The 17299-nt window shown below is 34.4% G+C and overlaps 1 protein-coding gene across 1 annotated transcript; it reads right to left on the reverse strand.

The window, feature by feature from the left end:
* Nucleotides 1-6334: 6334 nt before the first annotated feature.
* LOC133321449 (serine/threonine-protein kinase Pak) lies at nt 6335-17088 on the reverse strand. Its single transcript, XM_061530536.1, has 7 exons — nt 16953-17088; nt 16727-16881; nt 10615-10780; nt 9909-10547; nt 7300-8063; nt 6575-6793; nt 6335-6505 (listed from the first exon to the last, which is right to left on the reverse strand). Exons 1-7 carry the CDS (start codon nt 17086-17088, stop codon nt 6422-6424), a joined length of 2163 nt encoding a protein of 720 aa, XP_061386520.1. The 3' UTR covers nt 6335-6421.
* Between the last annotated feature and the right edge of the window lie 211 nt (nt 17089-17299).

Below are 17299 nucleotides of genomic sequence, written 5' to 3' on the forward strand. Positions count from 1 at the left end.
TCATTGAACCGGTGACTATCTTCGTGGATAGTCAAGCGGCTCTTAAAGCCATCAAATCTTGTTATATAAAATCAGAGGCCTTCCTCAAGTGTAGAACAGCTTTGGAAGAACTTACAAACAACTATCGGCTGTGTTGGGTACCAGGACACCGTGACATCATGGGTAATGAAAGAGCAGACGAATTGGCTAGACGAGGATCTCAATTCACAGATCTAGCAATTGATGACTCAATCAAACCACCCATATATCATCTTTATCGGAACTTCGTTCTTCAACGAAAGAGCCTATGAACTTTGGCATAACGAACCTAGGTGCAATGTGTCAAGATCTATTTGGGCAACTCTGTCCGCCAAAAGGACACACTTACTGTTGAACCTGAGCAAAGCTGAAATAAGAGTAATGACAGGAATCATTACTGGTCATTGTAATATCAGAGCCTTTACTAGTAAATGGGGTCATGATGCAATTGCTTACTGTAGACTCTGCGTTGACGAGGAGGAGACGGAGACAATTGAGCATCTCCTGTGTCAGTGTCCAGTCCTGGCTTACAGTCGGCAAAGACTATTGGGTGCTCATTTTCCACCAAGTCTTAGTTTCTTCTCAACAGCTGAACCTGCTCTAATCTACAGCATAATTAGAAACTTTAAATGGTTGGGAAAGTGCAACCTTGACACGTAATATATCTTCTGTCCGATCTCTATAGCCATCGATACTACTTCAAACTTACCTTTTTTACCTTACATTTTTTCATTTCTCTCTATCCCCGCCTTCTTCTCTCCCCTATAGATCTATCCTAATCCTTTTTTCTTTCGTTGATGATCACAGTGGACCGGACGGTCTCAGAGTGCTGCAGCCATATAAGTGACTGCACATCCCCAAAACTAACCTAGGAAAAGTATATTTGATCGATTTCTTAAATTAATTTTTTTAATTCGTTCATCATTCTCATTTTCTTTGAATCATAACGCCACCGAGTTCATAAAACGATCACATTCGCCTCGTCTATTAAATACTCCTTTTAGCCCGCCTATGTGAGAACAACTTCACCCCGTCTATGAAATACAGCTTTCACCTCGCCTATGATCAGAGATGGCCTATCAGAATCAGTGACGTAAATGACATACATTTCCGACGTATAATACATACGTCAGAAACGTCGGAAACCTACCCAAATCCATTAGGTTTCTGACAAAATAGCTATTTCCATTAATCAATTTGGAAATTACGCATGCTTTATTCAAATTAATATAAAATTTCAAAATTTTCTTCTCAAAAAATTTAAATTTTTTTATCAATTCTTGTATGGAATAGTCAGATATATGTAAAAATAATATATATTCTTGAAAATAACTGTGTATGCTGATAATATTGAAATAAATGACGTTTACTACATTTATTACATTTTATACAGGTATATGACGTTTTCGACGTTTACACCTTTTTGACAGTCGAAAACCTAAAAATTCGTCACACGGACCATCCCTGCCTATGATAGACTCCCTTCAGCTCGTCTATGGATTCTCCCTTCAGCCCTTTAGTTCATATATGAAAGACTCCCTGCAGCTCGCCTATTAAAGAGCTCAGCTCGACTATGGAAGACTCGTTTTAGCTCATACAAAAGATTCGCAGACCTTCAGCTCGCATATGAAAGACTCCCTTCATTCAGCTCGTCTATGAGTTACATTCTGCTCGTCTATGAAAGACCCCTTGGCTTCAGCCAGCCTGTATATGAAAAACTTCAATCAGCTCGTCAATGAAAGACTACCTTCAGATCTTCTATCAAATACGCCATTCAATTTGTCTGTAAAATACTCCCAGAGCTTCATAAAAGACTCCCTGTCTTCGGCTCGTCTATGAAAGACTTCCTTCAGCTCATCTATGAATGACTTCCTTCAGCTATGCATTCGAATTCTGCCTTCTACTCTTCTAAAATAGAAAATTGTTTTTATTAGTTATTAATATTTATTTTTTTTATTTATTTCATTTCATTTTTATTTATACATGTACTTTTTTTATTGTTGTTGCTGTTGCAATTTAGAAATAATAGCTTACAAATGTAATATTTTGATAAAGGTATTATTTTATTATTTGCCAATTGTGTTTTCGCTGCTACTCTTCAATTATTGTTGTTGGTTTCCTTTATAAATAAACAAATATAATTTTTATTGTTTATAATAATAATAATTTTAAATTAATATACCTTTATTTTCAGCATACCGTTTTTATTATCGTTTATTTGTTTTTTGTTGTTTTTTTATTATGAAATCAATTTGTTTTTTTTTTCATCTGTAGGAACTTAAGGGCTAGTGTGTAACCTAAAAAAAGAATCCATTGGAAAAACGTAAACATGTTAGGTGTTTTGGTTTTTACTTTTTTGAAATAGATATAAAAAATCGTAATTAACTAAATTTATCGAATTATTTAACGAGTGAGGGCTATTGTTTTGATCTCTTGAACACCGTTGTCCAGTCTCTTCCCTCTGTAGTTAATGTTGTGTTTTTTGGTTTGCTAAATATTTGAACCATTCCTATACATATAACTGTCTTTGTAATTTATTATGACCTATTTTCATGAGTTGTTTTTTTTTATTTTGTTTTGTATTAATTTCTTGTTTTTTTTTTCATTTTTAATTGTATTGATTGATGCTTAGGCACAACGTATGATTTCCATATTTTTCCGTTTTTTGGTTTTCCATTCTAATAAAATACATTTCAATTTCATATATATATATTTTTTAACTTTCTACTATGGCTGCTTTTATAAAAGTTGAACTGTTTGGTTTGACTAAAAAGACTACCTTCAGATTGCCTTCAACTTGTCCATAAAGATTGCATTAGACTCTGCTGTAAAGACTACCATTAGTTCGTCTTCAAGGTTTCACTTTAGCTCGTCCATAAAGATTTCCTTCGGTGCGTATAAGAAAGCTTCATTAGGTTCCATTCAGCTAGTCTGTGAAAAGCTTCCTTCAGTTTGTCTGTGAAAGACTCCCTTCAGCTGATGTATGAAGTCTCCCTTTAGTTCGCCTATGAAATAATACCTTTAGCTCCTCTGTAGAGACTCCATTCAGATGGTCTATGAAAGACTCCTATCAGCTAGTCTGTGGAAGACTTCTTTTGAAAAAATCTCTATGAAAGGATACCTTTAGCTATGAAAGACTCCCATCACCTCTTCTATGAAAGACGCCCATCAGCTCGTCTATGAAAGGCTCCCTTTTGCTCCTCTATGAAAGACATCGTTCAACTCGTTTGAAAGTGAGCTTAGAGACTCCCTTCAGCTAGTCGATGAAAGACTCATTTCAATTCGTCTATGACGGACTCCCTTTCGCTTGTCTTATATGACAGACATCAGGTCAAACGGCTCAACTTTTATAAATTTTATTTCCTATGATTTATTGTTGTTGGGTTTTTTCTAGTTCTATAATTTCTTGGGTTTTTTTGGTTGTTGTTGTTCTGTGTTCTCTTAACCCACACCCACCCAATTAATTTCATTTCTTCGTTTATTTATTAATTGATTTAATTAATTACTTAGAATTATAGCTTGGTTTTTGTTAGTCATGTTTGTTGGTTGTTTTTATTGTATTGTTGTTTTGTATATATATGTATAATAGGACTACATACTATCATCACTATTTTTATTTTTTTATATTATTTTTTTTCTATAAATCCTATTTCAATATTTTCTTTTTTAAATTTATTTAAATTAATCTGTTTCTATTTTAAATGTTTGTTGTTGTTGTTTGTTGCGAAGAAGACATTTCTTATTGTTTTAATTTATTTTTAATTTATTATTGTAAAAATCTATTATAGTTAAAGATACTATATATTATTGATCGGGAGATATATACGCTGTCTGTTTTTTGTTTGTCGGTTTAGAATTTTATTTCTCTCATTTTTTAAAGGGGTTCAAAGGAAATCCAGGTGGGAGGAAGGTAGGGAAGAATGAAAATGAAAAAAATAATTGTAATAATTTAATAAAATGTTGGACAACAGAAGTATTTTCGAAAGCAATAATGACGATGGCTGTCGCTGAATAAAATAACCATAGGCCATATCGAAAGGCAATAAATTTATTGCAAACAAAACTTCCATGAAAAAAAAAACTCAAAAACACTTGCTGACAAGAAATTTCGGTTTATCACAAAACTATGAAAGACTACTTTCAGCTCGTTTAGAAGGCTCCCCCGTTTATAAACGCACCCTGCTTGAGTCTATAAAGACTCTCTGCCTTCAACTCGCCTCCGAAAGATTCACTGCCTCCAATTCGTATTTAAAAGACTCACTCCAGCTTGTCTATGAAAGACTCCCTCCAGCTTTTCTATTAAAAACTCCCTTCAGGTCGTCTATGAATATCCTCTTTAGCTCGTCTATAAAAAATTCCTCTCAGCTTGTCTATAAGATTCCCTTCAGCTCGTCTTTGGAAGACTTCCTACTTTACTTCGTCTATAAAGACTCCCTTCAGCTCGTCTAGATAAGAAATCTTGTCTATAAAGTCTTTCTTCTGCTCGTCTATGAAAAACTCTCTGACTTCAGATCGCCTTTCATAGGCTCTCTGACTTCTGCTCGCCTTTGAAAGGCTCTCTGACTTCAGCTCCCTTTGAAAGGCTCTCTGACTTCAGCTCCCTTTGAAAGGCTCTCTGACTTCAGCTCGCCTTTGAAAAGTTCTCTGACTTCAGATCGCTTTTCATAGGATTTGTGACTTCAGCTCGCCTTTGAAAGGCTCCCTGCCATCAGCTCGCCTATAGACTCCTGCTTATGTTTTTTCTGGTTCCTTTTTTATCCACCAAAATGTTGTTGCACAATATTTTGTTTTCTTTTTTTTTTTGTTATATAAGTTTAATTAAATTTTTCTTTATTAAAAATTAGTCTCAAAATTGTAATAGTTACAGTTTTAATAATAATAGTAATGATAAGAAACTAAAATAAAAACTAAACATTAATAATGATAATAATTAAAAAATATATATATTTATCGTAAATTGTCATCAATTACAAGTTCTAAACACAAATGAAATGTGGGCATTTAAAATGCCGCGTTTTTATTTTTTTTTTTGTTTACAAAATTTTGAAAAGATGAGGAAGAGAAACAATTTTTTTTAGAAAGAGATATGAAAACAAAAAACTAATAAAAAAATATATAGGACACAAAGAATGTAACAACTTTCACAAATAGCTGTTGGATGTAAATTTTAATTGAAAAATATTTAATATAAAGAGGCGGCCGGGCACACAAGAAATTTAACTCAAAACAATCTTGCTAGTAAGTAGTTTTAATTTTTACTTTGGCCAAAAAGAATGTTTAGGATATATAAATTCCGTTAACCAGAATTTGGATTGGATTTGGACTGAAAATTAATTATCAAACTTAATGATAAATATTTGGGCCTGAAAAATATTAAGTGTATCTAATTTCGTTTATGGGCTGGGCAAAAAAATGAAATCAGTCAATTTCCTGTGTGGCCCCCGTCATCAGAATATCGTAATATTTTATATACCAGCTGAGTTATTGAAACATAGATTGAGCAAATAAATTTTTGTTCGCAGGGGAATTGTGAACAAGTAAACAAAAATAAAAAATGGGGATTAGTTAGGTAGTTGTGGTTGAGTTTTTTTTAAGTAATAATAGTTTAGAAATAAGAGTTACATGATTTCATAGAGTTGTTGGTTTTTTGTTTTGTTTTTTACTTTAAATACAATGGTGTTTAACGCCTTTTTGCTTTGTTATTATTAATAATAATAAGTTCTTTGTTTTTAATATTAATAATAATTATAATATTATATATAATAACTATAAATATAAATTAAAGTAATTGTTATTAATTGTTTCATTAATTTTTTTCTCGTCGGTTTTTTAAACTTAGCTCTTCGTGGTTTGTTGTTTGTTTTTTCTCCTATGTTTAATAATAGTTAATAAATGTTTTAGTTGGTTTGTTACTGTTGTTGTTTTTTGTTTTAATATAAAGTACTTGCATTTTATAGGTTGTTGTTGTTTTTCTTTTGTTATTTTTCTTGGGGTTTTCATCTTTGTTATTTTGAAAATTCTAAATAGTATTGTTTTAATTGTTTCGTTTCTATTTTTCTTTTCATACACTTTGTTGTTTTTGAAATAATATCTATGTATATATATAAATATTTATATAAGTATTTTGTTTTGTTTTCCTTTTTTTAAGTATTCCCATTGGTTATGGGCATTTACACTTCTGTTTTTTCTCATAATTAGTAATAATATTATTATTATACTTTTTTTAATTTGTCTCTTTGTTGTTGTTCTTTTTTTTTAAATAATCATTATAATAATATAAAATATAATAATGGTGAATGACATTTTTTTATACTGAAATAAAACAATTTTTATATATAGAATAATAATTTTTTGTTTTTGTTTAAGAAAAAAGTTTCAACAGAAATCAGTGTTGCTGCTTTAATCAGTTACCCTTGGTGGCCTCCTTGGCGGCCATAATCAATGGTGTCAAACTGGCCAATGGACGAGCCAATTTTAAGAATGGATGCTGTAATGATAGACGAATAGTTATTAACCAAATCATAAAAATAATATGGACAGGGTTGCAGCAACTCACCTTCAGCAGTTCCATTGCACTAGCCCGACGATCAACCTCCACCTCGAGACATTGATCGAGAAAATCTTGAAATACTGCCGATAGTTTTTCCTTTTCCTTAATTTCAGGCTTGCCATTTGTAGCAATGAGGTACAAGGCTTTTAATGGATTCTCATTCAGATAGGGTGGTTCGCCCTCTACCATTTCAATGGCCATGATGCCGAGTGACCATAAATCGACCTAGGGGAATTTTTTTTATTTTTTTTAAATTAAATTTTAAAATATTAGAAAATTTTTAAATCACTACCATGAATAAAAGTGCATTTGATAGTCACCACTTTGGCGAATATGGTATACACCATTGTGAATATGATATTCACTATCGAAAAATGATATTCACCATCGTGAATATGATATTCACCAACGAAAAATCATATTCACCATCGTGAATATGTGAATATGATATTCACCTTCGTGAATATGATATTCACCTTCGTAAATATGATATTCACTTTCGTGAATATGATATTCAACTTCGTGAATATGATATTCAACTTCGTGAATATCATATTCACCTTCGTGAATATGATATTTACCAACTTTTTTATGAAATTCACCATGGTGAATAAAAAATTCACCTTCATGAATAAAATATGCACCTTCACCTTCCTTCAAATATTCAACTTCGTGCATATTTAACCTGATAGAATATTTTATTTAAAATTATTAGTTCTTCCCCAACTCACCTTCGGCCCATATTGTTTTCGTGTCACAACTTCGGGTGCCATCCAATATGGTGTACCCACCATTGTTGTCCGCTTCGATTGTTCCGGTGAGATTTGTGCACAAAAACCGAAATCGGTCAGCTTCACCGAACCGTCCAACCCAAGCAGGATATTATCACTCTTGATGTCACGATGTATAACCTGATTGGAGTGCAAAAATTCTAGTGCCTGCAACACTTCACGACACACTGCCGCAATTTGTCCCTCATCCATACAGGTTTCCGTTACAACATCGGTTAACGAACCACCTGGCAGGTATTCCATAACCACCCACAGTTCTTCCGACACCAAATAGCTGTCCAAATAATTGACAACATTCGGATGTTTATTTTCTCGCATAACGAGAATTTCATTGATGATCAGTTCTTTTTTCGGCTGTTGGGATAGATTCATTTGTTTGATGGCCACTTCCATGCCAGTGGAAGATTCAATGGCGGTGTAGACGGTGCCCGAGGCTCCCTGGCCGATTTTCTCCATTTTCGTGTATTTACGATTGGGATCGCCAACGGAGACAATGGTGCGTAGCTTCTCGAGAATTTCTTCGTCGGACATTTTCTTCTTTTTCGCAGCTCCAGATCGTTGTTGTGTGGTTGTTGTACCACCTGTTGTGGTGGTAGTACCCGCCGTCGTCGCTTGTGGGCCAGCAACGGTGGCAGCACCTGGTGCTGCCCCTGCCGTTGCTGCTGTCAGATTATTTGTATTTGTATCGTTGGCGGCATACAAATCTGTAATGGTAACCGTTGGTGTGGGAGCAGGAGCAATAAGGGTATCACGTGGATGACCGGGTGCATCCGGTGTGGCCGGTGTTATGGTGGTAATTGTTGATGTCGCGGCGGCAACAATGTTTGCACCATCGTCAGCAACATCCATTGATTGAGGAGGCAATTGGGTTGTTGCAGAGGTGGTTGTAGGCGTGGGTAAAGGCGGTGTCGGCATTGCAATCGAATCAATCAACGACGATGATGACGAGGGACAATAGATGGGTGGCAATGTCGACATCATCATATCATCATGATACGAGGGGAACGATGAAAAGGAGGAAGCAGAAGAATCATGATTAGTTGTGTTTCTTGTTGTAGTTGTTGTCGTTGTAGCATTGCAATCAATAAATTGCAATTGATTACTAGTACTAGGTGTAGCATTAAGAGCATCTACAACCGCCTCATTGGGCGTAGAAGTAGGAGCAGTCGTTAGTAGAAGATTAGTAGTCGCGGTAGCGTCATATCCAGCTGCTTGTGCCGTATTTTTTAGCAGTTGCAGGATTAGAGTTAGTAGTTAATGAGTTTTTATTTTTAATTCACACAAACGCACACACACAAGAAAATTAGTAATAAATAGAAGTTGAGAAAACAAATTACTTTTCTTTTTGAGGTTATGTTAAAATGAGGAGAAATATGATCATTTGATAATATTTTATTATTATTGTGGTAGAGGGGTGATGGAAAGAAAGTCAACTTTGTGCGAATTGATTGAGTGTGAGAGATAGAGATACATAAAGACATGTCTTTGGAAAAAAATGCATATTAAGATTGAAGGATAGGTTCGAATAGAGCGAGGTGTGGATTTTTAACTAATATTTTTTCCACAGGTCTATACAAGGCGTGGATTTTTAAAAGAATATTTTTCCTAGGCCATCCAGAGCGTGGATTTTTAAAATAATATTTTTTCCTAGGCCATCTAGAGCGTGAATTTTTAAAAGATTAAAAAAAGCCTGACTATTTTGCAAAAACAGATTAAAAAAATATTTTTTTCCAGAGACTGAACAAAGCTTGGATTTCTAAAGAATGTTTTTTCCAGAGGCTGAACAAAGCTTGGATTTCTAAAGATTTTTTTTCCAGAGGCTATACAAGCCTGGATTTTTAATGAATAAATTTCCAAGACCTTACAAGCCGTGGATTTTTAATGAATAAATTTTCAAGCCGTGGATTTTCAATGAATAAATTTTCAAGCCGTGGATTTTTAATGAATAAATTTTCTAGGCCTATACAAGGCTTGTTTTTTTTTTAAGAATATTTTTCAAGGCCTATACAAGGCGAGGATTTTTAAAGAATAATTTTTCAAGGCCTATACAGGGCGAGGATTTTTAATGAATAATTTTTCAAGGCCTATACAAGGCGTGGATTTTTAATGAATAATTTTTCAAGGCCTATACAAGGCGTGGATTTTTAATGAATAATTTTTCAAGGCCTATACAAGGCGTGGATTTTTAATGAATAATTTTTCAAGGCCTATAGCAGGCATAGATCTTTTGTAAGGTTTTCTGTGGAAATTATATTATTATATTAATATTATATTAACTATATAGAATGTGTAAAAATAAGTATACAAATTACAGTAATTGTTCAACAGATTGCAAAAGGTATAATCGAACATTATTTTTATACAATAAAAAGTTTTCAGAATTTCAGAAGAATCGAGTATAATTTTCCAATTTTCAATATGCATTTGCTAACATGTCTTTTAAGAATAACCAACAAATAAATAAAAAATTAAAGGTCTAGTGTAAAAAAAATAAATACATTTTTTAAACAAAAAAAAACTACAACATTTTAATCGCCGACAAAACTTACTCGCATTATTTTTATTCTTGTCCAATGTTGAGGCGGCTGCCACTGTTGTTGGCGTTTTAAATTGTGGCTGGGCCACATTGTTATGTTGTGGTGTTGTTGGTGTGGTCGCAGGTGCCGCGGTTGGCGGTGGTAATATGGGCGTTATAACAGCAGGCTGTTGCGGTACAACATCTTCTATGGGTCGTGTATATATGGATTTCGTACGTTCGGGCCGTGAGGCAATAGGAGGTGGTGGCGGTTGTGGTGTACCCAAAATATCATCTTCATTCGCCGATGAATGTTGCGATGACGATGAGGCTGTATTGCCACCAAAATTATATGAATGTGATTGACTAATTGTAGCATGTTGACCAGCAGCACAACCGGCGGTCTGTTGATGATGCGATGAGGCATTTTGTGGCGATTGATGGAGATGATGTGGTGGTTGTGGCTGTTGTTGATAATGATGTTGCTGTTGATGATGTTGATGGGAAGGTGTATGATGATTGCCAACATAACCGCCACTGGAATTTGAACCGCCAATATTCAAACTGCTAATGTTGACACCAATTAAATTGCCACCACTGTTTGAGCCATGCAGCTCACTGTCTGTGGGTGTACTGCTGGGACTGCTGCTGCTAACTCGACTTAATGAGGATCCTGGTAATTAAATTAAATTGAATTATTATGTGTTTTTATTAAAAATTAATATTTTTGTGGCACTCACCCGAATGTGTGGTTATGGCATTTGTCATGTACTTGGAACTTGGCCTCTGTTTGGTGGTATTATCGAACCACTTGAGCACATCTAATACAGCTTGAGGATTTTTCTTTTGTTCTTGTTTGCTGATATTCGAATTCATAAGCAAACGTGCCCATGCTTCCGGCATACCCTAAAATTAAATGAATTGCGAAAAAGAAGAAAGAAACGTCAGTGGTGAATATTGGCAAGACATGGAGTGTGGGGAGAGTACTACTACTGCTATAGAGGGGGAGGTGGGGAGAGTTTTCTTTTATTACAACTCAACTCAATCCTTTAAATGTAAATAAACAAAAAAGAAATAATAATTCTATATGAGAATATATAGCTCAGCTGCTAAGCGCAATGATCGTGAAGAGAGTAATTTCAGTTTTTGGTATCTACAACGATGAGGCTTTTGAAAATTCACAACATGTCGCCACAAAATGTGTCCGAATATAGACAGTAAATTTTGTGACCGGCGGCCAGCCAATTAATCGTATTGCTTATTACTACTTTCTATTGCCAAAAATGGTATGTGGGAAGTGGGAGGAAACATCGCAGACATTACATGAGACAGTGTTTAAATTCGGATTTGAAAATCGCCGTAAATACGAGCTGAAGGAAAAAGGAAGGAAGGAAGGGTTAATGGGATATTTTATAGACAAGATGAAGTTGATGGGACTTTCTAGATGAACAGAAGGAAGACGAAATCAAACGTGTCTTTCACAGAGTTGATGAAGTCTTTACAGGCAATCTAAAGGTCACACAGCTTTATAGAGCAGTTGGGAGGAGACCTTATAGATGATCTGAAAGTAATCTTCCTAGGCGAGCTTATGAGAGCTTTCATAGACTTCAAGGTTAAGTTAGCATTTATACAAGAAATGAAGTTCAGGGTGTCGCTATAGATAAATTGAAGACCAAGCCAATCTGATAGACTAGTCGGCTTCATAGAAAAGCAGTTAAATACCAGGGAGGGTTTATAGACCACCATTGACGAATTGAAGGCTAGGGAGCCTTCCATAAACCCATTGGAGATCAGGGCGGTTTTATAGACTACTGAAAACCGGGAGTATTTCTTGACAAAATGAAAGCCAATGAGGGGTCTTTCGCAGGAAAGTTGATGGTCAGGGACTTTCAATAGAATATCTAAAGTCCAGGGGGTCTTTCAAAAAGGAGTTGAAGTTGAATCTGTAAAAAAACCTCAAAGTCACGGAGACATTACGTACGAGTTGGAGGTCATGAAGCAAATAGCCGAAGCGATTCTTTTAAATATCAGCGGAAGACCAGGGTGTCTACCTAGACGTTCTCAAGGCAGGGATTTTCTCATAGACTAAGTGAAAGCAGGGAAAATACTCTTTACGGATGATGTCTTATGGACGAGTTGACGGTTGTCTTTCACAGACAAGCAGGCTAGGGAGTAGAGAAGAATAGAACTGAAGCTGGGAGTCTTTATAGTCCAGCTGAAGTTAGGAAGTTGACTCGTCTTAATAGGCGAGTTAAAACAAGGAGATCCTAGGTGTTTTTAAAGATTTAAGGTTTATTTTACAAATATAATTAGTTTAAGAGGTTTTAGGACAGGCTGAATTGATGGAAAACTCTATTCAGCAAAGCTGAATTGAAGTTTTCCTATAAAAGACACCATTCAGCCAGTCTGAATAGATGATTTTCTATGGGAAAACTCTATTCAGCCAATCTCGGCTGAATTGATGAACACTATGGAAAACATTATTCAGTTAGGTTGAATTGATGTTTTCATATGGAAAACACTATTCAGCCTGGCTGAATTGATGATTTTCAATGGAAAACTTTAAATGCTAAGCCTAATTAAAGTTCTAATATAAAAAACACTATTCAGCTAGGCTGAATTGATAATTTCCTATGGAAAACACTATTCAGCTCTGCTGAATTGATGATTTCCTATGGAAAACACTATTCAGCTCGGCTGAATTGATGATTTGCTATGTAAAACACTATTCAGCTCGGCTGAATTGATGATTTCCTATGGAAAACACTATTCAGCTCTGCTGAATTGATGATTTTCTATGAAAAAAAAAATTCAGCCAGGCTGAATTGATGATTTCCTATGGAAAACACTATTCAACCAGGCTGAATTGAAATATTCCAATTGAAAACACTATTCAGCCAGTTTGAATTGATGATTTCCTATGGAAAACACTATTTAGCTGGGCTGAATTGAGGTTTTCCAATTGAAAACACTATTCAGCCAGGCTGAATTGAAGTTTTCATATATAAAACACTATTTAGCCAGGCTGAATTGGTGATTTCCTATGGAAAACTCCATTCAGCCAAGCAAAATTTATGATTTCCTATGGAAACCCCTTTTCAGCTAAGCTGAATTCAACTAATTGTATATTATTATAAGATTAAAACCTCTATTGACATATTTGAGTATATAAAACATCTATGTAAGTGTATAATAATTTAAATATATAGGTTATAGTTTATATGTAGATCCATCTTGGAAAAGCATGAACACTTAGAAAAAGCCAACTAAGCCACTAATGATCAGTGTTGAATGGGTATGTGTGTGGGTGTTTTTTTTTTTAGAGTATAAAGTGTGGTGTATGAAACTAAACACATAATAATTTTAAAACAAATTCTAAAATACACCATTTTGGAAAAAATTGACGATTAATATTATTTTTTTTTTTCTATAGAAAAGCGGTAGCTTTTCATTCGAACTTATGAAATTGGAAACTATCCTATATCAAAAGTGAAACATGTAATAATGATTGATTGATGTATGAATGACTCTATATGAACGAAAACAATAACAAATTAACCGGTGTTTTTTTTTAGGAGATAGAAGTAGTTGTGGGGTGTTATAAGTACCAACCAAAATACTTACTTTCATTGGCAGCTGAGATTAAAAGTTTGGTTTTTGGTTTCGATTTTGTTCGAAGGATACAAAAAAAAACAAGTAGTAGAGAAGGAAAAAATTGTTTGAAAAAGAAAGAAAAAAGAACAGAACGAAAGAAAAATACACACACAAATAATATACAAGTAACAACAACAAAGAAGTAACCATTTTATAGTGAGGTTTGTTGGTTGGTTTGGGGTTCTTGAAAATCGAAAGAGAAGATATAGCACGAAAAAGGCGGGTAGGAGTAAAACAAAAGTTTTGTTCTTGTTGAATATAATGTTTATGATTTCTGTTTCTGTTCTCAGTTTTAGTTTTTTTTTTTTTTGCATTCAAAAAGTTGCAAAAGAATGGAGATTTTTTTTTTATAAAAAATAACAAATAAAAGAAATTAACTTTTTTCCTTGTGTATGTGAAAAATGTGTGCTAAAAAGTTTTTGTTGTTAGTTTTCTTTTGTTCCTTTTTTGTGAGCTAAGCAAGTGAGGAAATAATAAACAAGCCTGCAAAAATAATATGTAATGCTGGTGGTATTGTATTTCCACACATAGCAACAATGTCCTTCATATTTCAGCAAAGCATAAATAAAACAGCATCAAAAATGTGCAGAATTCACAGAAATTGGTGGCTTTGTTGAAATAGCAGCTCATAAATCAAAGCATTTTCTCAATGTAATTTAGAGTTAAAATTATTTCGAGAAAATAATTTTTATAATCAAAATGAAATTTTATGGGGGAGATTTGATCAGGGAGTCTTTCAAAGACGAGCTGAAGGCAGGGAGTCTTTAAAAGACGAGCAAAGGGGGGTTTCAAAGACGATCTAAAAGGAAATCTTTCATAGACAAGCTGAAGAGAGTCTTTCAAAGACGAGCTGAAGAGAGTCTTTCAAAGACGAGCTAAAATAAGTCTTTATATGCCGCTCTGAGGATTACAACAGGGTGTCTTCTCATGACTCCGATGGGCCACTTACTTGAATTGACAAAAATCCTATCGGTGCGTAGTTGACCATCCAGAGGATGGGCACCAGAAGAATTTGTTCTATATAAATATATGTTTGAACATTTGTGGGGGAGGTATCCGAAGAAGTGGACCCATGGGTCCCATCTTGAGACATGATTTCGGTTTGGAAAAAAAAATATTTCGATGTACGTATTTTGTATTAAATCGGATGAATTTTTAAAATTTTTGACACTTTGTGGGCGAGGTACCAGAAGGTGTAGGCCGATGGTTGCAATCTTCGGCCTTTATGACCCTAGGTAAAAAAATTATGATGTAAAAAAAATTATGATGACCACGAAGTCAGGCGCCAACGAAACGAACTTCTCATTGGGGTCGTATCGCTGGTAACGTAAGAACTTCGAATTATCACAAAAGACATTTGGTTTTGAAAGGTTTTTTGTAAAGAAGCTATTAATAGCTTCTGGAGAGAATATCCCAACAAAAAACTAAGGGAACTGATGAGGATCAGTGGTGAGATCCGAAACTATAATCTTCCCTGCCATACCCCTCGGCGGACAATGCCATACATTCCCCACTTATAAATAGTTGTTTTTTATAAAAACAACAAACTGGGATTAAGCATGACTATTTTGCAAAAACAAAAAAAATCCAAATATTGACCCTTCGTGGGGGAGGTACCAGAAGGAGGGAACCGATGGGACCTATTTTCGGACTTGATATGACCATGGTAAAAATATTATGATATGCAAAAATTGTATCAAATCAGACATTCCATTTGTTTGATATTGGATTAAAATATTATTAAGGCATTGACCGAAGAGTCCCATCTTCGAACTTGATCTAAGATTGGTAAAAATATTACGATGTGTAAAGTTTAGATCAAATCTGATTTTCCATTCGTTTGTATGGGAGGTACTCGAAGTTGTGGACCGAAGAGTCCCATCTTCGAACTTGATCTAAGATTGGTAAAAATATTACGATGTAGATCAAATCAGTTTTTCCATTCGTTTGACATTGAATTAATATATTTTTTCGAAATTTTGGCACTTTGTGGGTGTGGTACTAGAAAGAGTGAGTGAGGAACCAGAAGGAGTGGATAGATGACTCTGATTACCGTACACGATCTAGATTTGGTAAAAGTATTACGATGTGTAAAGTTTGGATTAAATCAGACTTTCAAAATGTTAACCCTCCGATAGGTCTTATCTTCGAACATAATCTTGCTAAAAGAAAAATATTATGATCAGCAAAGTTTGCTGATCATAATCATTTAATCTCGAATTAAAAAAATTCAAAATGTTGACACTTTGGTGGGGAGGTACCAGAATGAGTGGACCGATGAGTGGTCCCATCTTCGGACTTGATTAAGAATTGGTTAACATATTAACATTGCAAAGTTTAGATCATATCGGACATTGCATACGCTTGGTATTGAATAAAAAAACATAAAAATTTTGACATTTCCTAGGTGGACCGAAAAGTGGACCGATGGATCCAATCTTCGAACTTGATATAGTCAATGTAAAAATATTATGATACGCAAAAATTGCTTCAAATGGACATTCCATTTGCTTGATATTGGATTAAAACATTATTAAGATTTTGACGCTTTGTAAGGGAGGTACTCGAAGTAGTGGACCGACGAGTCGAGGTAAATCTGATAAATCCCCAACATAAATGTGGACCAGTGTATTCCATTTTCAATACCAAACCTCCTAAGAGTAGTAGCAATGTATTGCGAGCCCTATCGTCATATCAACAGACAGACACAAATCGACAGAACTTTTTCTGATCAAGTAATAATAATAATATAGACCCCCATCCTTTGAATATATATTACGGAATGATGACAAATTCAAAATTCCTTCAACCACAATGGTGGAGGCTATCATAATTTCAATTCAATATTGATTTCACTAGTTCATTAATTAAGGCAAATAAAATTATATATACACTGGGTCGTTATGAAAAATTATGGCATCGAAAGAGACGGAGGGGAAGAAACAACAAACAAGACAAACATATTTATAATTTTTTTGTTTACATAATTAGATATGTATGCATGTATAGAAAAATATGAACCATAACATAATACAAAAAATGTGATAACGATTATCAAATTTGTTTGTTTGTTTTTTTTTTCTCAAATGAAATGAGGGTCTTGCATTCACTTTTTTTTTTTTTTTTGAAAATCAAGAAAAAAATATATGGCTCTCTACAGAAACTACTGTGCAGAGTAACTAAATGTTCTAAACTTACCGTAAATTCTCCTGTAACCGCATCGAAACCCACATGTACAGTATGTTCGAAATTTGTGGGATACGATATATTCGGTTTTGAATCCTGATGTGATGGCTTAGAGCCTTTGATTTTATTTTTCAGAGTTTTTTTCTTGCGATCTGGATCATCGGGTTCTGTGTGAGAGGCGAAAAATATATATATTGGCATTATTGAGATTAAATGGAAATAAAAATGGGGAAAATACCTTTTGGCAGGGGGCGCATATCGACTGGTGGTCCATCACCACCACTCCCTGTTATGGAACCTCCCACACGATCACCACCACGATTGCTGGTGAGACGTACTGGTGGAGCCGGTGGTTTATCTTCTTCACTGGACATTTTGCGAAATGTTAGACAGCTCTCTCAGCAACAATAATAACAATAGTAATATCCAACAAACTATTCTAAATTCTTAAAGAATTTAAAATTGTAGCGAAATGCAGCGCTTTCTCTCAATCTCTTGTTAACCTTCCAATGACTTGTCAAGCTAAAATGAAAAAAGAAATAATAAAATGATTAATAATTGTGAGTAATAATTAAATTGAAAAAA

This window comes from Musca vetustissima, unplaced genomic scaffold (genome assembly GCF_032173495.1).
Source record: "Musca vetustissima isolate MV318-11 ecotype Yass unplaced genomic scaffold, APGP_CSIRO_Mvet_v1 utg22549, whole genome shotgun sequence".
NCBI lineage: Eukaryota > Metazoa > Arthropoda > Insecta > Diptera > Muscidae > Musca > Musca vetustissima.